General features: G+C 54.9%; 2 protein-coding genes across 4 annotated transcripts; one reads left to right on the top strand and one right to left on the bottom strand.

The window, feature by feature from the left end:
* Nucleotides 1–225: 225 nt before the first annotated feature.
* On the top strand, nucleotides 226–8,762 carry STAP2 (signal transducing adaptor family member 2). Of its 3 annotated transcripts, XM_010966722.3 has the most exons (13): nucleotides 229–453; nucleotides 3,513–3,584; nucleotides 3,725–3,847; nucleotides 4,789–4,845; nucleotides 5,355–5,455; nucleotides 5,924–6,058; nucleotides 6,438–6,507; nucleotides 6,599–6,701; nucleotides 6,827–6,892; nucleotides 7,890–8,033; nucleotides 8,122–8,214; nucleotides 8,295–8,369; nucleotides 8,601–8,762. In XM_010966722.3, exons 1-13 carry the CDS (start codon nucleotides 352–354, stop codon nucleotides 8,705–8,707), a joined length of 1,248 nt encoding a protein of 415 aa, XP_010965024.2. In that variant the 5' UTR covers nucleotides 229–351; the 3' UTR covers nucleotides 8,708–8,762. The 3 variants fall into 3 exon arrangements, with proteins under 3 accessions (XP_010965025.2, XP_010965026.2, XP_010965024.2); XM_010966723.3 differs by lacking the exon at nucleotides 6,827–6,892 and having other exon boundaries at nucleotides 226–453; XM_010966724.3 differs by lacking the exon at nucleotides 3,725–3,847 and having other exon boundaries at nucleotides 228–453.
* A 365-nt stretch (nucleotides 8,763–9,127) lies between these two features.
* FSD1 (fibronectin type III and SPRY domain containing 1) lies at nucleotides 9,128–20,407 on the bottom strand. Its single transcript, XM_074351069.1, has 13 exons — nucleotides 20,026–20,407; nucleotides 18,943–19,038; nucleotides 18,642–18,773; nucleotides 17,819–17,920; nucleotides 17,095–17,117; nucleotides 16,771–16,892; nucleotides 15,983–16,192; nucleotides 12,742–12,840; nucleotides 11,768–11,927; nucleotides 11,336–11,415; nucleotides 9,569–9,820; nucleotides 9,376–9,464; nucleotides 9,128–9,283 (listed from the first exon to the last, which is right to left on the bottom strand). Exons 1-13 carry the CDS (start codon nucleotides 20,038–20,040, stop codon nucleotides 9,173–9,175), a joined length of 1,491 nt encoding a protein of 496 aa, XP_074207170.1. The 5' UTR covers nucleotides 20,041–20,407; the 3' UTR covers nucleotides 9,128–9,172.
* Nucleotides 20,408–20,650: the final 243 nt, after the last annotated feature.

The following is a 20,650-nucleotide window of genomic DNA, read 5'->3' on the forward strand; positions in this document are numbered from 1 at the left end:
CTCTGGCACCAGAGTCCTTCCTTTCTCCCTTTCAGGCCTTTGCTTAAGCAGGTCCCCCTCTGGTGCCCCGGCTGCCCCCCACCCACCCCCGCCTGGCACTGAAAGGCTCTCCTCCATTCCCTTACTCCAGCCAGCCTTTCCTGACCTCCTTCAGGGACCTAAGAGGCCGGGATTTCCCTGGGATCCCTGGGCAGGTCCTGCCCCAGCCCAGCCGCCGCCCAGTGCTGGCAGGGGAGGGAGCTCGGGAGCTGACAGAAGAGAGGAAATTCCCCTGGAACCTGTTTCTCAGCTTCCTGGCTCAGCTGGTGCGCCCACTGGAGGGAGAGGCCGGACCAAAGACCCAGGCCTGCCATGGCCTCAGCCCTGAGCCCACCCCGGCTCCCCAAGCCCAAGAGCATCCAGCCCTCACACTACTACGAGAGCTTTCTGGAAAAGAAGGGACCCCGAGACCGGGTAAGACAGGCCAGGGAGCTGTCACTGCTGGGCCACCCGGGCAGGTGCGGCACCTCTCTGAGCCTAGACCTCCCTAGCCAGCCAAGGAGGGTGGGGTGGGTGCTGGGTAGGGCAGGGCACAGATTGGGGGGTTAGCTGGGGAAGATTCTGTCCCTCGTCTCTCTCTCTTTCTGTGTCTCTCCCTGCCTGGCTCCATCTGTCTCTCTTGGTCTCAATCTTTCTGTCTCTCGGATACAAATAGGATCAGGTTCTTCCTCCAGGAAATGGAGAGCCTTCTGATTCCCATGCCTCCCTCCTCCCCCAGCCCAGAGTTTTGTCTGTGAACCTCAGCCACAGAGGTCAAGGGTGGCACAGATTGCAGGTGTGGACAGTGAGAGTTGAGGGGGTGGGGGCTACATTGCACAGGACCAGATACTGGCCAGGGGCCCAGTGTGTGTGTGTGTGTGTGTGTGCCTGTGTGCCTGTGTGTGTGTGTGTGTGTGTGTGTGTGTGTGTCTGTGTGTGTGTGTCTGTGACTGTGTGTGAGAATAAACCCCAGCCTCTCGGTTCCCACTTAGGTCCCATCTCTCCTACTAGGACCCAAACCAACCAGGCTTTCCCCTGCCTTTGCCAGGGCAGTTTCTTCGTCCTTTCCTTCTGCCTCCTTGCCTCCAAGTCCTCCCTAGCCTAGAAAGCACTCAGAGGCAGGAGACCACAGGGTTAAGAAAGAGCGTGAGATCCCAGAGTGCGAGACCCAGGTCAACATCCCTGCTCCACGCCTTCCCAATGCCCAGGCCATGTATCAGTGATTCTGCAACTTTGTTCCTCAGTTTTCCCCATTATAAAATGGGTTGAAGAAGAACACAGTCACTGTTTCAGGAGGGGAGTAGCTCTTAGCATGCCCAGGAGCTGACTCAGTGGGAGCACTGGCACTTTGCATGTGTTAACTCACCCAATTCTCACAACAGCCTCTGAGGCAGGTACCATTATCATTACCATTTCCTAGGTGGGGAAACTGAGGCACAGAGAGCTTAAATAACTTGTGCCATGGCACAAGCTGGAGCCTGACGAAGCAGGTCTGACCGTGCTGAGTTTAATCACTTTTTGCTCTATTCCCAGTGGTTGGCACATAGCAGGTATTCAGTAAATGTTAGTTAAATGTATGTCTGTATCTAGGATGTATCTATGGGTGGACAGATAGGTGAATGGTTGGGTAAATACAGGTATACTTTGGAGACACTGAAGGTTTGGTTCCAGACCACCACAAAAAAGTGTATATTGTAAGGGAGGTGGGTGGGAAGGGACAGACTGGGAATTCGAAATTTGTAGATACTGACAGGTATATATAGAATAGATAAACAAGATTATACTATATAGCACAGGGAAATATATACAAGATCTTGTGTTAGCTCACGGTGAAAGAGAACGCGACAATGAATATATGTATGTTCATGTATAACTGAAAAATTGTGCTCACGTTGAAAATTGACACAACATTGTAAACTGACTATAACTCAATAGAATAAAATTTTAAAAGATGAAATGCAATGAAAAAAAAGTGAATATTGCAATGTTATGGAAATGACAGGCCAGCCAAGGAACGAGCACCACTTGGAGGGTTGGAGTACTCAGATTTATTACGCCAGCGGGCTCAGAGGGGCTTCTGCTCCAAAGCTCTGAGCATCTCCAAGACGTGTGCATGAGGTTTTATGGGGTTAATTACAAGCTTGGGGTATTCGGCCAATAGGCATGGAACAGCTTTAGCAGCATCATTATCACAAAAGTAGAGGCAGGAAGGCAGCAAACCAACATTTCAAGGCCAGATATGTCTCTTTGAAAATCCAGCTGGCTGGCAAAAAACATGAACAGGGAATCAGCAAACCGACACCTACTAACTTAGATTTACGAGTTAGCCCAGCAGAACTTAGATCAGTAAACCGACACTTGTTGCACTTAGATTTATGAGTTATCTTGTTAGCCCAGCCCGGCTTTTCCTTCTCAGCAATAAAGTGAGTCATATAAATTGTTTGGTTCCCTCGTGCATGTAAAGGTGATCTTGACACTATACCGAGCCTATTCAATGTGTGATAGTATTAAGTCTAAAAAAAGAGAAAAACTATGTACATACCTTAATTTAAAAATAATGCTCTTGGAAAAATTTTGTTGATAGACTTGTTTAATGCAGGGTAGCCACAAACCTTCAATTTGTTAAAAAAAAAAAAAAAGCAGTATCTGTGAAGTGCAATAAAATGAGGCATGCCTGTAGATAAATAGATGGATGGGTGGGTGGGGACATAAGTGGATGAAAGGATGGATGGATTGATAGGTGGATTGCTGGATGGATGATCACTGTCAGTGTAAAAGCTACCCTCATTATCACTATGGACTAATCAAAGTAACTCCTCTTTCAGGAAGTCTTCCCAGATCTCCCAGTCGGAGGGCCTCTCTCCTCCTCTGTGATCTCGGCCCAGGGTCTGTCCCTCCCTGAGGGTACTAATTTCTCTTCTCTGGACAATTTTAGTATCTGTGCTTTCTCTATCCTTCTGACACATTATCTGTTTAGCAACAGATGCCATGTCCCATTTATTATTTTGCCTGCAACAGAGCTGGGTGCAGAATAGGTGCTTAGGGAATATCTTGTGAAAAAAAATCCTAGGATCTTACTGTAGACTCAGCACCTCGCCCAATGCCTGGCACCTAGGAGATGCCACTAAATATTTATGGCATAAAGGGATGGGGGATATTTGTATGTATGTGTGGGTGGGTGGATGGACGCATGGAGCACCGTAAAGTGAGTTAGTTCTAATCACTCCTAGAACTCCCTCCTTCGTAGATTCCCTTTGGTCCTTTCTTGGAGAATAACAGATCCCCAGAAGCTGGGCCATGGATGGAGAGGGCCTCCCTGAGAAGGCAACAATTGTTCAAAGAGCCAAAGCAGGTGATGAAGGAAACTATGTAAAAATCTAGAAGAGTATTCAGGCAGAGCAAACAGCCAGTGCAAAGGTCCTGAGGCAGAGTATAATAGAGCTACCCAGCTTTGCCACCTCACTTCCTTCTCTTTCTCCACCTCTTGTCCACAGGATTACAAGAAGTTCTGGGCAGGCCTCCAGGGCCTGACTCTTTATTTCTACAATAGTAATCGGGACTCCCAGGTAAGAATGGAAATGAAGGCTCAAGAGCTGGTCCACCCTTGACCCCAGGGACCAAGCAGAGGGTGCGGGTGGTGTGTTCAAGTCAGGAGGCCTGAGGGACCACAGGTGTAGTGCTCAGACCCTGGCTTCTGTGCCCCCAGTACGTGGAGAAGCTAGACCTAAGAGTGTTTGTGAAGCTCAGAGATGAGGCTCCCTGGGGGAGCTCCCAAGACCCTGGCACCCACTTCTGCTTGGTCCTGCGGAACCAGGAGATCAAGTTCAAGGTAGGTCTCTAGGTAGGGCTGGTGGGAGACCCTCCCTCCCTGTTACACCTACCATCAACACACACTAGCATGGTGTTGTAGTCTACTACTGGGTTGGTGACACTGGGTAGGTCACTGAGCCTCAGTTTCCCCAACTGAAAAATGGCATAATACATGTACAGTGCCCAGAACAAGATCTGATCCAAAAGGATCATCACTGTCATACTCTATCTTTCAGCTAATTTTATTGAGCACCTACTATGTGCCAGACACCCTTCTAGTTGCACAGCAGTGAATAAAACGATTAAAAATCCTTACTGTAAATGTGTAAAATATATGGAGTGTCAGATTGGTGGTAGATGCTAGGGAGACGAGTACTGGGGAAAGGGGATGGGGGGTCAGGATTGCAATGTTAAGAGGTATGATCAGGAAAGGCGGTATTGAAGGCCTGAAGGAGGTAAGGGAGCCAGCAGTGTAGATATCTCTGAAACAGCTCTTCAGCAGAGGAAACAGCATGTACAAAGGCCCTGAGGCAGGACTGTGCCTGGTGTGTTGGAGGAACAGCGAGGAGGTCCATGTGGCTGGAACAGAGTGAGTGAGGCAGAGAGAGGGAGGAGAGGAGGGCAGGGAGGGGACAGGGCAGGTCATGCAGGGCCTTGTGGGGCACAGGGAGGACCTGGACTGATATCCTGAGGGAGGCAGGAATCAAGGGAGGGTTTTAAGCATAGGAGATACATCATCTGATTTATACATGTATAAAAATGTTGATATAATAACATTAAAGAATAATAATACCCTGTATTACTAAGGATTTATATCCAGACGTCATCCTAAATGAATCTGTTCTAACTCATTTAATCTTCAAAACAGCCCTTGGAAACAGGGACTCATTCCTCATTCCAGCTTCACAGATGAATAGACAGACGCTCATCAACGTGGAATCTTTTTCTTTCCCTCCCCAGGTAGAGAGTGTGGAGTCTCGGGAGATGTGGAAAGGCTTCATCGTGACGGTGGTGGAGGTGAGTGGCTGCCCTCAGCCCCCTCTCTCCCATTCCCCACTAGGCCTGCTCAGAAATCCTCCTTTGTGTTTCCATCCTTCCCCCAAAAAACCTCTTGAGTATAGCACACTGGTCTCAAACTGGAGGCCTATGAGCCAGATGTAGCCCATAAATGTCTTTTGTTTTGCCTGCCAACAAAGTGCTATAAATTTAAAAGTTAGCTGCTATCACTTAAAAACCAGGAGTTTTAGTCAATATTCCTGATTTCTATTTTACTCATTTGTTCCCTGCCTGACCCCTGCAAGCTGTTGAATTTGAGACCCTGCATTCTAGCATCTGCCCCCGACTCCTCCCCAGCACCCGTCTCTCTGCGCATCCTCTTTAAGCCCTCTTTGCACTTGAGGTGTGAGGAAGCTCTGGAGCCCCAAACCTGAGTTTCCATCCTAGCTCCATCCACACTCTGGCCTCTGTTTGCCCCTCTGTGACATGGGCACAGCCGCCCGTTCCCTGACGCCCCAATCACCCCTCAGCTCCGTGTCCCATTCAACCTGACCCTACTTCCCGGACACCTGTACATGATGACCGAGGCCCTGGCCAAAGAGGAGGCACGCCGTGCGCTCGAGATGCCCTCGTAAGTGGACCAGGGTCTCCAGGATGGCGGCGGACTGGAAAGCTTGGGGCTGAGGGTGGACAGTGAGTGAGGTCTCCAGGCATTGGGTGTTGCGTTGAGTACAAGGCTGCATCCGGGCAGGGGCGGGGGTTAGGTCTCACTGCTGTGAGCCCTACTGGGTGTCTAGGGGCGGGACATGTTTTCCAGGGACGGGTTTAGGTGCCTGGGAGGCGGGTCTGGGTCTCTGAGTGTTGGACTCTGTACCTGGAGGACAGCCCTGAGTCTCCCGAGGCACAGCCTGGGCCTGAGGTGCGAGGCAGCGTCTCTAAGAGCGAGATTGTGGACGAGTGGGCGTGGCTGGGTACCCGGAGACGCGGCGTGTTACGTTCAGGGGCGTGGCTGTTTTCTCGAGGCGGGGTTACGAAGGGAGGGCGTGGCTGTGCCCCTGGGGGCGGGGCCTTTCCTGGTGAGTGACGCGGCCCGCCCCAGGTGCTTCTTGAAGGTGAGCCGGCTGGAGGCGCAACTGCTCCTGGAGCGCTACCCGGAGTGCGGGAACCTGCTGCTGCGGCCCAGCGGGGACGGCTCTGGTGGCGTGTCGGTCACCACTCGCCAGGCGCTCAACGGGTGCGCATGCGTGGCTCCGGAGCCGGGGTTGGGGGGCCGTCGGACGCGGGGGCGAGCTGAGAGTTAGGGGCGGGGCCAAGCCAAGGGTGGAGTCAGAGCCTAGGGGCGGAGCCAGGACGGGGGCGAGGCCTCCCCGGGGTGAACTCCTTTGGGGCATGGTCCTGGGGCCGGGTGGTGGGGCGCAGTGCCAGGACCAGGGGCAGGGTCTTTCGTGCAGGTGGAGTCAGTCGAGAGCCTGATCCCCCACAGAGAGCCACGCCAGGACGGGGAGTGGTCAGTGTGGTGGGGAGCAGGAGGTGGGGTTAGGCCCTCCGTAGGTGCGGGGCCACGGCGAGGGGCGGGCTCTTCCCTGTCCTCAGCCAGGCCACTGCCCTCGCAGGACTCCGGTAGTCCGGCACTACAAGGTGAAGTGCGAGGGCCCCAAGTACGTGATCGACGTGGAGCAGCCGGTGAGCGTTGGGCCGGGGTCCCGAGAAGGGCAGTGGCGGGACCTGCGCCCCTTCCCCTCAGGCCCTGACTGCACCTCCTATCTGCCCCCAGTTCTCCTGTGCCTCACTAGACGCAGTAGTCAACTATTTCGTGTCGCACACCAAACAGGCGCTGGTGCCCTTCCTGCTGGATGAGGACTACGAGAAAGTGATAGGTGGGTACAGCATCAGGGAACTCGGGGGCCCAGTCCGCGCCTCTCCCGCCCCATTCCTGGACGGGGACACCCCTGGGTCAGCCCCCTGCCACCGTACCTTCTCCAGGCCACCCTCTCTGTTCCAGGCTACGTGGAGGCCGATAAAGAGAATGGCGAGAGTGTGTGGGTGGCGCCCTCGGCCATCTGCCCAGGTGACGCCCCCTTCCCGCGGCCGCTGCCAGGGCAGAGTAGAGACTTAGGACTCTCGTGGCTCTGCCTGTGCCCAGGCCTGTACCCTGAGTTGCAGGGACCCAGAAATTACCCAGAAAGTGCCCTGTAGGGGCTTCCAGGTTTTGGAGGGGGTGGACATGGCTGGGCACAGACACTCCCAGCCCCCTGGGGTTGAACCTGGGGTTGGAGCAGGGACAGCACCTGAAGATGGGGAGAAGAGGGGGCAGGGCAGAGTAGGGGGAAGTCTTTGTGCAGGAGGGGGTGTTCCCTGAAGTTTTCAAAGGATTTCAGTAGGTAGAGTTGGGAAATTGGGGTGGGAGGTGGTTCAGCATATGAAGCAAGAGGAAGAGACTGGAAAGGTCTGTGGCATGAGCAGCAGGGTCCCCTCTGGGCTGGGCAGATGTTACAGAGCCCATGTGCATGATGGTCACATATGTAGGTACACACATGCCTCACTCACAAACACGAACTGTGTCCACCTGCATAATCAGCTCCTATGCAGACAATGGCTCCACACATGCATGAGCAGGGGCGTCACACAATTTCAGTTCCATGTAGCACATATATATATACCTTGAGCAAGCCAAAACCACGTGTGGGCACACAAATGCAGACATTCCATTCACGAGCACAAATTCAGAGCTTTATAGACACACGTGTACACACAAATACCGACAAGCACCCAAGCCATACCTCAGTACCCACGTGGTGTCATTCATGTATACACACGGTTAGGTGCATGTGTAGAAAACCTTTACATGCATTCAACTTCTGCAAATTCACCCAGTGTACACATTGATGCTACAGACACAAACATACAGATTCATAAACGGGCATGTGCACAGACACTCACACACAGGGACGCATGCCTGTGTCTGGGTGTGCACACACACATCCCCATTCACAGAAGCACACAGACCCACCCTGAGTTGTCCCTGTACCACATGGGCCCCGACAGTGACCACAGTTTCCCACCAGGTCCTGCACTCCCCAAGCAGCTGCCTCCTGCATCCATCACGCCTGTGTCCAGCCACAACAAGCTGCCCCCACTACCAAACCAGGATGAGAACTATGTGATCCCCATTGGAGATGACCCTGCTGCCAACTACGTGAACGGGGACGGTGGGTGGGGGACCAGGGGTGGCTGAGAGTTGGGGACAGGAAACAGGCTAACAACTGGATGTGACACACCATATCTTTGTCCACGCAGTGCCTTCCCCTAGTCGGCCAGTTGTCCAGAAGCCCAGGAAGTTGGCCAAGTTTCAGGCCAAGCCTCCAAAGACACCTGTTATGCCCAAACCAGGTAGGGGGTCCCTCCTCCCAGCCCCTCCCCCATCCAGTGGAGGGAGGGCCAGCCTCAGCTTTCATCTGCCTTCTTCTCAGAGCCCAAAGGCCTCAACAGTGGCCTGGCGAAGAAGCTGGCAGTCAGCTCAGCACAGGTTTTCTCCCCTACAACAGGTAAGGGGTCAGTGCAGGGTGGGCTTTACAAATGGGAGCCACACTCTGGACACTCTTGGGTTAATGCTCTGCTGTGTTTGTCTTGAAATGCTTCATGCCCACTGAACACACTTTCGTTTTGTGCTGGGCCCTGAAAATTCTGCAGTGGTCCTGGGTGCATGTAAGGGGAGAGAGCCTGGACTGGGGACCCCTGGCGCCACTGAGGCCTTGGGTACCCACCCTCCATCCCAGGGTTGGCAGGTGTGACAGCAGAGCTGGAAGAGAAACTGCAAAGGAGGCGGGCGCTGGAGCACGCAGCTGCGCGCACTGGGGACCAGCAGGCCAACCTCCAAGCATGACACATCAGTCAGGCAGACCCCTCCTCCCAGAATTAAAGCTCCAGAGACCCCAGGACCCATGTATGTGGCTTGGCTTGGCTTGGTGGGGCAGTGAGGGGGTCCGGCAGATGGCTGGCCACAGCTGGCCCCACTCAGTCCCAGTGGTCTTCAGCTCAGCAAAACCTGCCACCTGACCCTGCAAGAAAAGCCCGCTTTACAGCCAAGAAAGCTGAGGTCCAGAGAGGGCCGGGCACACCCAGGGCCACCCAGTCCCAAAGAACCAGCAGCGCAGCCTGGCCAGTGTTTGACCTTTATTAGGAGGTGAGGTGGGGAGAAGGGCCCACCCCAGGGCCCGCTCCCCATTGGTGACCTCCATCAGGAGTTAAGGCTCCAAGCAGCAAGTGAGAGGAGGGTGCCCGGCTGAAACAGCCAAGGCCTGGAGGCAGCCCCCCACAAATCAGCCCAGCTGGTGAGCGGTCTGGGGGCCTAGGTGAGGCTGGTGTTGGAGCTGCTGGTGGCACTGCCCCGCTTCTGCAGGCAGTGCACAGAGCTGGGGACCTGCAGGCCTGTCGTCACGTGGAAGCTGCCACACCACACCTGAGGGACAGGGAGGGGACCCGAGAGGCTCAGCAGTGAGGCCAGCACTCACGCCACCCCCTCTTATCTCTGGGCCGCAGAGGAGGCCTCACCGTGAAAGCCGGCAGCAGTGGCTGTGTGAACTTGGCCTTGAAGGTGTGCAGCAGCTGTTTGGTGCGGGCGTTGTAGAAGGACAGGAGGCCTGGGGTGGAGGGCGAGAGTGACAGGGGGACCAGTAAGAGGGGTCTGGGCAGGGAGACAGTGGACAAGGCGGCTGGACGGGCTGGGGGGGTGCTTGGGGGTCACCTTGGTGGAAGTCGCAGTGCACGCCCAGGCAGTCGGGCACGGGGGCGTCCAGCACCTTGGCCTTGTTGCCGTGCTTGGCAGTGAAGCTGACCTGCAGCCAGTTGTTGACGTACAGGCACCAGGACGCGGCCGTCTTGCCCAGCTGCTCGAAGCGGCCCAGGCTGCGGTAGGCCACCCCCACGCCAAACGCCTTGCTGTCCGGCTCGTAGCGCACCTCCCAGTAATGCTCCCCGCCATCAATCAGCGTGTCCCCTGTCGGGTGGGACAGGTGGGCGGGGGGACTGGGTAGAATCGGGTCCTAGGTGCCCTTCCAGAAAGGGGCAGCCAGACCATAGCTAGTGCCTCCAGGTGTCTCCCAGGCTCCATCAGCTCCCACCAGATACTCATCAAGTCCAGATACTCCCCAAGCCTCAACTAGTCCTTTCGGATTCTCTATAAGTCTGAGCTAGTCCTTCCAGATACTTCCAGGCCTTAGAAACTTCCTCCATGTTCAGATACTCCTCTGTCCTCAGTCCTTCCCAGAGATTAGATAATCCCCAAACCTTGCTCCTGTCCGACTCCACATAATCCCGCAGGCCTCCGGGGAGTCAGTCCTTCTGCAGTCCAGATACTCCCCAGGATGCTGAGATACTCCCCTTCCTTTTGCTTTCTGAATCTAGGTTCTACCCACACCCACAGCTCCTGGTGGAGGTCAGGTTCTTCCAGACCCTTAGCTTATCCCGAGGTCCACATCCTCCCTGGAGTCCAGATCCAGATTCTGGCCACCTCAGCTACTCCCTGATCCAGCTACTCCTGAGCTGCAGCTTCTCCGCACACTCCTGCCCCACCAGACGGCAGCTCATCTCCATCTAAGACCTCAGCTCCCCCCAAGACACAGGACAGGTCCCCATGTACATTTCTTCTCTAGGCCTGCTGCTCCCAACCACGAGTCCGGGCTCCTCCTGGGGGTCAGATGGGTGAGATATCTCCCTCTTGACTCTTGGCCACTCTGCAGGCTCCCCCACACCATTCCCTGCTTTTTCCCCAGACCCCAACTTGCTCCAATCCCAGATGCTTCCAAGAAAATCCAGACCCTCTAGAGAACCTTAACATCTCTTCAGGTGTTCATTTATCCCTAAAAACCAGCTACTCCTCAACTTCGTCATCCTCCACCCACACCTGCCATATGTTACAGACCACACTGGCTTCCTCACACACCCCAGCCTCTTTTTCAAGCTTTTCTTCTGGACGCTGGTGATTCCCTCTAAACTTCAGCCCCTCCTTGGACTCCAGCTTCTCCTTCACAGGGTCCGGTCACTCCTGCGGTGCTAACCATTCCTCTAATCCTAGTCCTTCTCTCCGCTTAGACTCAGTGACTCTTTCTGGCTCTTCCACACACCCTAAGCCACCTCCTGGAGCCCCCGTCTTTCTTCAGCTCCTCCATAAACCCAGCTGCTCAAAGGCAACTGTTCTTTCCAGCTACTCCCCAAGTCCCAGCTGCTCCCTGATTTTCAGCTACTCCCCAAGTCTCAGCTACTCCACAGACCCTGGGAAATCCCCCCTCCAGAGCCCAGCCACTCCCCAGTCCACAGCATCCATATGCTTTGGTTCCCCCCAGTAATCCCTCATCCCCCAATCTGCCCACTCCCCCAGTGACACAGTAACACATTATTGGGACCATTCCCACAGAATCTTTGTTAGCTGCCTTGGTTTCCCCAACCAAAGGAATTCTCTCCCATCACCCGCCATCAGGGCCCTGCCCAGAGTTCTCCCTCCTCCTCTCCTTACCCAGTACCGTGTAGGACTCAGCTGTGAAGCGATCCCGTCCCCCACGACCCGAGGGCATCCTCTTGGGAGATGGAGTACCTCTGTGGGTGACAGGGAGGGGGAAGGCTCAATTCAGAACTCACCTCCCCATAGGAGGGCTCCCTGGCCCACCCCAGCCACCACGGACTTTTCATCATTCCTTGACAGTATGTGGTTCTTTTCATACACTGGGCCTCTCATGTCAGAACATGCCTGTGCCCTTCCTCATCAGCAAAACTCCTATTCAACTGTCAAAACCCATTTCAAAGTCTCCCCTCCTTTCATTCACTCTTTGGGCTCGCCCAGCTCTGTGTCCCTCCCTCCACCCCAGCCTTGACCACACTGGGCTCTGTGTGTCCATGTCCAGCTTGATCTCCTCCACCAGAGACTCAGGGAGGGGAGGGGGCAGGCTACCTGGCTGGGGAGTTGACGGGAGACGCCGTCCGCCCCTTGCCATCTTTCTCGCGAGCTTTGATATCCTGCACCTTCCCGCCCATGGCGTCCCATTCCACGGAGAGATCATCCACCCGCAGGTTCTGGTGGGATGTGGACGCATCCAGGCGGAACATGAACGCTGGGGCCAGGCAGACGCGGGAGTCACAGAGATGGGGAAACCCGGAGACACAGAGACAGAGAGAGACAGACAGTGACCAAGACAGGCCATGACAGGAACAAAGAGAGAAGAAAGAGAACAGAAAGAGACAAAGAAACAGAGACTAAGAGACAGAGAGAGACAAAGAGACCAACAGACAAAGGCTCAGAGACAGATATGGAGACAATAGGCAGAAAGACACCAGGCAATGAGATGAGGAAGAGTGGAGGGGGCAGAACATGTAGCCAGAGGAGTGAAGGCCAAGGGCTTGCTGCCTAAAGGTCTCCCAGGTCTGAAATCTTTTTCAAACCACTGTGCTGCCCTACACATCCACTGGGGATTAATCCCAGGAAAGGGGCTGGGCTACAGCATGACAGAGTTAAGCTAGACTGCAGAAGGACTTCCTATCTGGACACACAAATGTGTCACTCTGGGAGGCTAAGTAATCTATCTTCACTACTGACATTCCATTCCCAATTCTATAGAGCAGTTAGCTATTTTTTGGAAAAGAGAGTGAGTGAGACAGAGTGAGTGAGTGTGTGTGTGTGTGAAAACCATCCAGGTATAATGGAATCAACTACATAAATTAACTGCAAAACCAAAGGACAATACCAAGTTTATGCCAGACACTCAGGCTAAGGAATCAACTGTAGACTGAGCACTGAGCTTCCTGGCAACCAGGGCAAAAAGGGCCACAGAACCCTGAATAGAAGATTCTCATTAGACAGCAGTCCCTGGGGCCCTGAGAGTAAGGGGTTATGGAGTCACAGCCGGGGTAGGGATGGGAGCCAGTCACCTGGTGTCTCCAGGGTCACTGGCTCGGAGAACTCGCCTGAAACTGCCTTATTACAGGCCTTCACACGGAAATTCATGTATTTCATGTCAAACTTGAGACCTACAAGGCAACAGAGGGATCTTAACAACATTCTGTTCACTTTGAGCAATAGATTAGAGGCCCCCTGTGTCCCACAGTAATCCCACTGCCCCTCATTCTAAGGAGCACCTTGCAAATGACATCTTACCCCTGAGAAACCATCCTTGATCTCATTTATCTGAGGGGCTATGGATGACTTGGCTCTGCCCCCAACCCAGGCTGGCCAATCAGGATGCCCTATGGCCCAGTCACAGCCATTGATCCAGGGAAAAGCACATGACCCACACTGGCCAATCAGAATCTGCCCTGGGACTCTGGCTGGTATTAGAGCCAACAGAGTCCCCCTTTCCCCTGGGCTGGCCAGCTAGGAGGAAGCTCATCCTGGGAAAATTTGCCAGTGCATTGGCAAGCCTCCTTGAGAACGCAGCCCCTCGAGCCGGTAAGTGTGTGGAACAGAGCTGAGCGAGTCATTTGCTTGAGCCCCTGGATCTAGCCATGCCTGATTCCTTAAAGATTTTCCCTGCTACTAGGATAGATCCCACCCTCCCTTTCTGTCCTTTTTCCTTATTAATTTCTTCTAATCTTAAAAAAATAAAGGCAACAATCAATCTGTCTTCCCCCTCAAGCTAAACCTCTTTGGATAGCTGTCCACACCCCACCCTCGGCTGCCTCACTCCATCTTCCTCCTCTGGCCTTGTTAGTCCCATGTTGCAGGATTTCCTGGCTGAGCACTCCTTCCTTCATGGAAGTTAGGCGCCAAGGCATTGCTCTCTCCTAGCTGCCCCCTTTGATTGCTCCCCCTTGGTCTTTTTTTTTTTTTTTTTAAATTGTTTGAGGGGGGTAATTAGGTTTACTCATTTATTTTTAGAGGAGGTACTGGGGACTGAACCCAGGACCTCGTGCACACTAAGCACGCGCTCTACCACTGGAGCTATACCCTCCCCGGCCTTGGTCTTCTTTGCAGGCTCCTCTGTACCCTTCAGTGTCCAGGTGGCTCCGTCTGGGACCCCTGCTCATCTCACTTTACTCACTGTCCCCTTCTCGCCCTTCAGGCACCACCTGTCCACCCACAGCACCCATAGCCCCACCTCTAGCTCAGACCACACATCCGGTTGCCTCAAGTGTTCCCTGCAGGATGCTCATTCTCTGGGCCTCTCCAGCAACACTCAGCACCTCTTGCTTTGAACCCTCCCATAGCTCTCCCTGCCCTCAGTGTAAAGTCCCCATTCCTCCTCTCCCCTCTCCCCACAGGTATTCCCTCTGCAAACTTAACTAGATCCAGGCATAAAGGCTCGGTGTTCTGGCCTCTGAGCCCTTGATCAGGCTGTTCCTCTGCCTGGAGGCTGCTCTCCCCCCTTCTCCTTTGGCCCTCAGTCTGGCTGTTACCTCCTCCAGGTGCCCACCCAGACTGCCTCACCCTTCTTTGGATCCCTTCTCTGAGAAGTCTGTGGTTTGCTCATTAGCGCCACCTACTGCCCCAGAGCTAAGACCACCACCCACTCTGCGAACCAGCAGTCGCATTCCCCACACTGAGCAGGGTTCTGTGTGCCGATGAGATGAGTCAAGGAATGTCAGTTACAAGCATTTAACCCAAACCTTCCTGTCTCTCAAGCAATCAACGAGATAGTAGGTGGACTGCAAATAATCACACAGGCTATTCACACAGGTGAGTGAATTCCTCATGATCAATATCGCAGGTCTTTGTGAGGGATTCAACTTCCTGCCCTGAGGAATTCACTCACAAGGAATTTTGGAAAAGGCCAGAGGGGTAAAAGGGATGCATCAGGAAGCCTATGGTAGAGAAGATCTACACCTTGATTGGGGTGGTGGTTACATGAATTTACACATGGGATAAAACTGCCTACGGGATTACACACGTGAATGAATGCGTGTAAAACTAGTGAAAAGTGAGTCAGCACTGCGGAGTGCACCCAGGCCAGCGTCCTGGTCCTGGTCTTGGACCCTAGTTATGTAAGTTGCCACTACTGGAGGAAGCGAGGTCTAGCCATACAGTGGAATATTATTCAGCCTTAAAAAGGAAGGAGACTCTGACACACGTTACAAGGTGAATGAACGCTGAGGACATGATGCTCAGCGACATAAGTCAGACACCAAAGGACAAATTCTGTGTGATTCCACCTATGTTAGGTGCTTATGAGTACTAACAATCAGGGAGAGGACGTAGCATGCTGGGTGCCAAGGGCTGGGGGTAAGGGAATGGAAGTTAGTGTTTAATGGGGACAGAGTTTCACTTTCACAAGATGAAAAGTTCTGGAGATGGATGGTGGGGATGGTGCTGGCACAACATTATGAATGGACTGAATAACTGATCTGTATACTAAGAATGATTAAGAAGGCGAATTTTACCTTATGTGTCTTTTCCCACAATAAAAAAAGATTGGGGGAAAAATGGGATGTGTTTATTTTGATTCCCATGCAAAGGATAAACCAAGAGCTCAGGCCCTCTGGTCTGCCGGTGGCTTTTCTTTCCTGCAATTGGCATACTCGTTATCACCCATGCATGCTAATTACAGACAAGGAACAGACTGATTACAGTCCAAGTGCTGGGGTGTTAGTTAGCTTGTCAGCGAGACTCTCCCCGCCCGTGAGGGTTTCCTCTGGCTCAGGATGGCCTCTTAACTCATTAGGGACCCCTGACTTTACCCTCCTGCAGACCCTCCCCTACCAGCCGGATGGATTCCCCCTGGCTTTCTGCTTTCTTATAACTGCCAAGGAGACCCCCATATTGTGGGGCGGTGACCCCCAGAACACCAGCTCCAGGAGAGGGGGGGGTTTCACCCACTTTGCTCACTACTGCAAGGACAGTGCCTGGTACCCTGCAGGCACTCAGTAAATTAGAATGAATGAATGAATGAACGCTGGGTCAGAGAGATGACAGGGATGGAGGATGCCCTCTCTCCCTATGCCTCGGTTCACTCGTCTGTAAAATGGCGATAATAAGCATGCCCATTACATGTGGGTAAAATGCTTAGCGCAGAGGAAGCCCTCAATACACGGCGTGGAGGCCGCCAGCAGTGTTTTCCTTATTACTTCTGCTACTCCCAGTCAGCCCAGCCAGGCTGTCCTCACCCCGTGAGCCCTGAGGATCATCCACGAGCCCCGGCTGATGGATGCAGAAACGGGAGCCCGGAGCTGCCCTTACCGGTCAGGGTGTGTTCCATCTGCCGAATGCCCTCGATGACCATCCAGGGGTGGTCCTCCTTGAGGCGGGGCGGGCCGTCAAAGTTGGTCCGCCGATACTCCAGCACATAGTGGTCAATCTTGTTGTCCTCATCCGGCATGCGCCACACCAGGGTTACACAGTTGTCGGCTACCAGGGACTCGGCCAGGTCGATCACGGGGGCGCTAGGCACTGCCCAGGGCAGAGGATGGGGTGGGGTTAGGGTACTGGGCCTGCAGGGCCAGGCCCTGCTGTAACCCCGCCCACACACAGACCTTCTTCGGGGTGGGGTCTCCTCAGGATCCCAGGGTTGGGGGAACCCCTCTGGATTCTGGGGCTTCCTTGGGGCTTCACCAAAGGGTAGGGAATGGAGAAGAGCTTTCTCTGAGTTCAACCAACAAATGTCTAGACCTTCTCTGGATTCCACTATTTGGAGACAGAACGTTTCCAGAGCTCTACCAGTTGGGGGTGCAGCCTTCATGGGACTCCACCTGATAGGTGAGGCTTTTTTCAGGGCTCGGTAACAGGATGGGGCTTCCTCGGGGCTCCACCCAGGGGTGAGGCCTCCTTGTGGCACTAGCCAGGGTTGTGGCTTCCCCCGTGGCTCCACCCACTGGGGGTGGGCATCCCCAGGGCTCCACCCCTGGAGCAGGGCCTCCTGGGGGTTCCACAAATGGTTGTCATCCTTACTCCAGGCGTTGCCTCAGGGACCCCCCAGACTCCTGGCTATTTCCCTGTAATCTTGACCCTCCAGCGAGTTTTCCTCTCACCAGGCAGGAACGTGAGTGCCTGCAGCATCCTCCGCTCCTGTGCAAAGTCCACCATGAGGTGACTCATGTTGTCGCTGACCTTGGCTTTCAGTGACAGCCGGAAGGCAGGGGCCATTGTCACACTGCAGGGAAGGAGGTGGAAGCAGCCTGCACACTGCAGGGAAGGAGGTGGACGCCCAGGCCTAGTCCTCTGAGGTGTGCGTAGGGATCCCCCTCCCCCCTGTTCTGGTCCAGGGCTCTGGGCCGAGGGACCCTCACCTGGGCGTCCCCACCTTCACACCCGGGGTGGGGCACTGGCGTGGGTGCCAGATCCCAGCATCTTACCCATCTTTGATTTGCTTGGCAGCCTAGAAAGAGGAACAGAATAAAATCCACAGAGTTCTGTGCACTGGATTAGAAAGCCACAATGCAGACAGGAAGACGATGCCCAGCCGGCTGGCTGGTGGGCAGGTGCCCAGCCCTGAGGCAGAGCCCCCAGCGCGCCCCGAAGGGGCGGGGGGCAAAGACAGGCTCCCACTCCAACCTCTGCCTTCTGGCCAGTGCCCAGGACATACGGTCGGTTAGCTTAGCAAATAAAGATACAGGATGCCAAGTTAAGTTTGAATTTCAGATGAACAATAAATGATTTCTTTAGTATAAGTAGGTCCCATCCAATATTTCAGACATACGAGATACCGCTTGCAGTGTGTTGCTAAGAAACTATTCGTTGTTAAATCTGGATTTCAAATAAATAATGAATAAGTATTTTAGCATAAATATGTCCACGTAGCACGTGGGAAATACTTACACCAAATGTTTGCACGGGATATGCTCATACTGAAAAATTATTCGTTGTTAAATTTGAATTTTTGATCGACCACAAATACATTTTTTTTAGTGTACGTATGTCCCAGGTGATCTTTGGGACATACTTAGACTAAATGTTTCATGGGCCACACTTATTCTCTTATTCTAAAAAACGACTTGTGGTTGATCTGAAGCGCAAATGTATCTGGGTGTTCCATGTTGTATCCGGCAGCCCTAGCAGTCTGGCTTCTGAAGTGCCCACCTGAGGAAAGTCTTCGCTGTCTGTGGCCTGCAAGGTCTGGTTGGCCGTCTCCAGAAGCTCCTCGGAGCTCTCCAGGGCTCGTGTGCAGGCAGCCAGCTGGTTCTACAGGTTCATGGCACCGAGGGAAGAGACACCTCACCCCACCGCATCAAACCCTCCCAGGGACCCCCACTGCCTGCGGGCCCCCGGGTCCCATGCCCTTCTCCAACTCCAGGTGGGAGACAGAGGCTAGGGGGAGGTTGGGCCTCTCTGCTGACAGGCATCAGAATCACCTGGGGATCACACACGCCCGGCCCCACCTGAGCCCAGGGCGCTACATTCCCTGGGGATGGGAATCTGGGCTGTCAGGAAGTTGCTCAGGAGGTTCTAATGCAGCCCCAGAGACCCCAGCTTGCAATCTGAGACCCCATGGGAGCCATGGGGGGGGATCAGGTAAGGAGTGATGCCGTCAGATCTGGGGGACCAGGGGGTAGGGCTGAGGAATTAGAAGCGCTGGGTGAGGATGGGAGGGGAGGAATAGCCAGATGTCGGGGCAGGGCCGTGTAAAGGAGGGGTGGGGGGGGTGGGAGGGGGGATTAAGGGGAAGAGCAGGAGGCCAAGGAAGGGGCTGGGAAGAGCCCAGGGAAAAGAGGAGGTGAGGCCAGCACCCCTGGAGGGTCTGGCTCTGGACACTGGGGACACATGGGGGCATCTCTGGGAAGGGGCACAGGAGGAAGAGCAAGTCTGGAGGAAGACACTGACGCCGGCTGGGCTCTGCTGGGTGTGAGGGGTCCAGTGGGGGATGGCACCTGGGCAGGGGTTGGAGAGAGCCTGCCCCCCATACCTGCAGCTCATAGGTGCGGCTGGCACGGTCCTGCTTTATTTTCATAAGCATGCCCTCCTTCAGCTCCTCCAGGAGGGAAAAGAGGGACTGGAACTCCACTTCCAGGTCCTCCTGCACCTTGGCCGAGTTTGCCTTGGAGAGACGTCATGGGGTCAGAACGGCCAGGACTGGCAAACCAGTGCTCAGATGGGGAAACAGGCCTGGATGTGGCAGCCGAGCCCAGAGTCCCGTGGACATCAGCATCAGGTTAGCCCCTCTGGCTGCCCCTCCCCACCTCCCTCCTGGGGGCTGCCTTCCTCACCTCCACATTCAGCAGCATCTGCTTGAGGGAGTAAATGAAACTCTGAATCTCTTCATTCTTCACAGCCAGCGTCGTGATGATCTTCCGCAGAGCCTCCTGCCCCAGGGAAGCACACACACACACACAGGGAAGCCCCCCAACCTGCCTGGCTGGGACCCCTGACCTGAGGCTCCCTGTTCTGCCCTCCAGGGATCCAGGGAGGGCATGTGGGGGCTACCCTGCCAATGAGCTTGGGCACCTGCCACCGGCAGGACCTGGGCGGAGCTCTGGCCCTACATTCCTCACAGAGCAGGTGGGCTCTGTGAGCACGTCCATTTCACAGGGGAGGAAACTGAGGCTCCAAGAGAGCGTCTTGGAAAGGACAGACCCTGGGGCCCAGCCAGGTCTGCCTGAGCACAATGCCTTTAACCAGGTACCTATATTCTGAGGGCGGGGCGTGACCTGGGGTGAGGGGCTAGCTTGGGGAAAGAAACTCCAGAGGAAAAGGATGCCTGCAGAACGCGGGGTCTTCTGGGGAAGGGGCTATGCTGGGAGGTGGGATTAACAAGGAGAAAGGAGGTACCTGAGGAAGGGGATGAGGAAGACCTGGTAAGTGGAGAAGGGCCCGGAGGCCTGGGGTCGGGGATGCCGGGACGGAAAGAGGCGGCGTGGGAGGATCCTACTGGGGCCTGGGGCCCTACCCAGGCCTTGGATGGGTCCTTTTCCAGGCGGGGCAAGATCAATGGGGTCACCTGTGCTGAGCTGACGGGGCGTCCTCCAGGGTGGGGCGGGGGCCGGGACACCTGGTCCGCAGTCCCAGTGGAAGGCATAGGGGATGGAGTCAAGGCTGGGTCTGGGATACTGGGCGGGCGAGGGGAACATGGAGGGGATGCGCCTGAACCCAGGCCAAGATGATGTGGGGTCGCGGCGAGGGTCGGGGGCTGCATCCAGAATGGGGGCTAGATCCGGGCGGGGTTACGGCGGGGAGGGGCTTCGGCCGCAGAGCAGCTGAGAGGGGTGCGGGGAGGGCGCTGCGGCATCACCTGGTCCTCTTCCATCGTCCACCCTCGCTGCGGGCCCCGCCTCGCCCCGCCTCGGTCTTACCTTCTGGTGCTCCATGGCTGCAACCCAGGTCTTCTCCTGCCAGGCCTGCGGGTCCTACTCGCCCTTCTAGTCCCCAGGCTGCCTTTGCCACTGCCGGGAGCCAATGGCCCGCCGAGCCCTCGCCGCCGCTGCCGCGCCCCCAGTCAGCGCTCCATCACTGGCCGCTGCGCGCAGGCGCGCCCGTCGTGGCAGGCTGGGAAATGTAGTCCTTTTGCGCTGGGGTCGCCGAGACCCGGGACCCCCAGAGCATGGGTCTCACCAGGCAATATTGCTAATGATGTCTGAGGTGGAGAGAGCCCGGAACTGAGAGTCAAGATGCCTGGGTTCAACTGCCATGTGACCTCGAGCCCATCCCTAGTCCTCCTAGTGCCTCAGTTAGTCCACGCGTTCACCCAAGCAACTTCTTGGCTGCTAATCAAACTGGAATTCCACAGCAACCCACCCACCCCACCCCTACACACACATCCACCCCAAGATCTGGCCCTTGACTATTCACACTTTGCATTTACTGAAAAGCTAAAGTCTTTTGCCTAAGCAGTTGTTCAGTTACCAATGCTGCCTTTCCCTCCCTACATCACAACTGAACTCCTATACATCCCACAAAGCCCCAGGTGCTCACAATCTC

This window comes from Camelus bactrianus, chromosome 22, assembly GCF_048773025.1.
Source record: "Camelus bactrianus isolate YW-2024 breed Bactrian camel chromosome 22, ASM4877302v1, whole genome shotgun sequence".
NCBI lineage: Eukaryota > Metazoa > Chordata > Mammalia > Artiodactyla > Camelidae > Camelus > Camelus bactrianus.

What these genes read in the sequence shown, in the direction of transcription:
- STAP2 (XM_010966722.3), top strand. Translation starts at nt 352, where the DNA reads ATGGCCTCAGCCCTGAGCCCACCCCGGCTCCCCAAGCCCAAGAGCATC. An exon ending in TCATCGTGACGGTGGTGGAG is followed by an intron (nt 4,846 to 5,354) that starts GTGAGTGGCTGC and finishes ATCACCCCTCAG; the next exon opens with CTCCGTGTCCCATTCAACCT. An exon ending in GCCCTCGGCCATCTGCCCAG is followed by an intron (nt 6,893 to 7,889) that starts GTGACGCCCCCT and finishes GTTTCCCACCAG; the next exon opens with GTCCTGCACTCCCCAAGCAG.
- FSD1 (XM_074351069.1), bottom strand. An exon ending in AGATGCTGCTGAATGTGGAG is followed by an intron (nt 18,774 to 18,942) that starts GTGAGGAAGGCA and finishes CGTCTCTCCAAG; the next exon opens with GCAAACTCGGCCAAGGTGCA. An exon ending in GATGGAACACACCCTGACCG is followed by an intron (nt 12,841 to 15,982) that starts GTAAGGGCAGCT and finishes GTTGCCTTGTAG; the next exon opens with GTCTCAAGTTTGACATGAAA.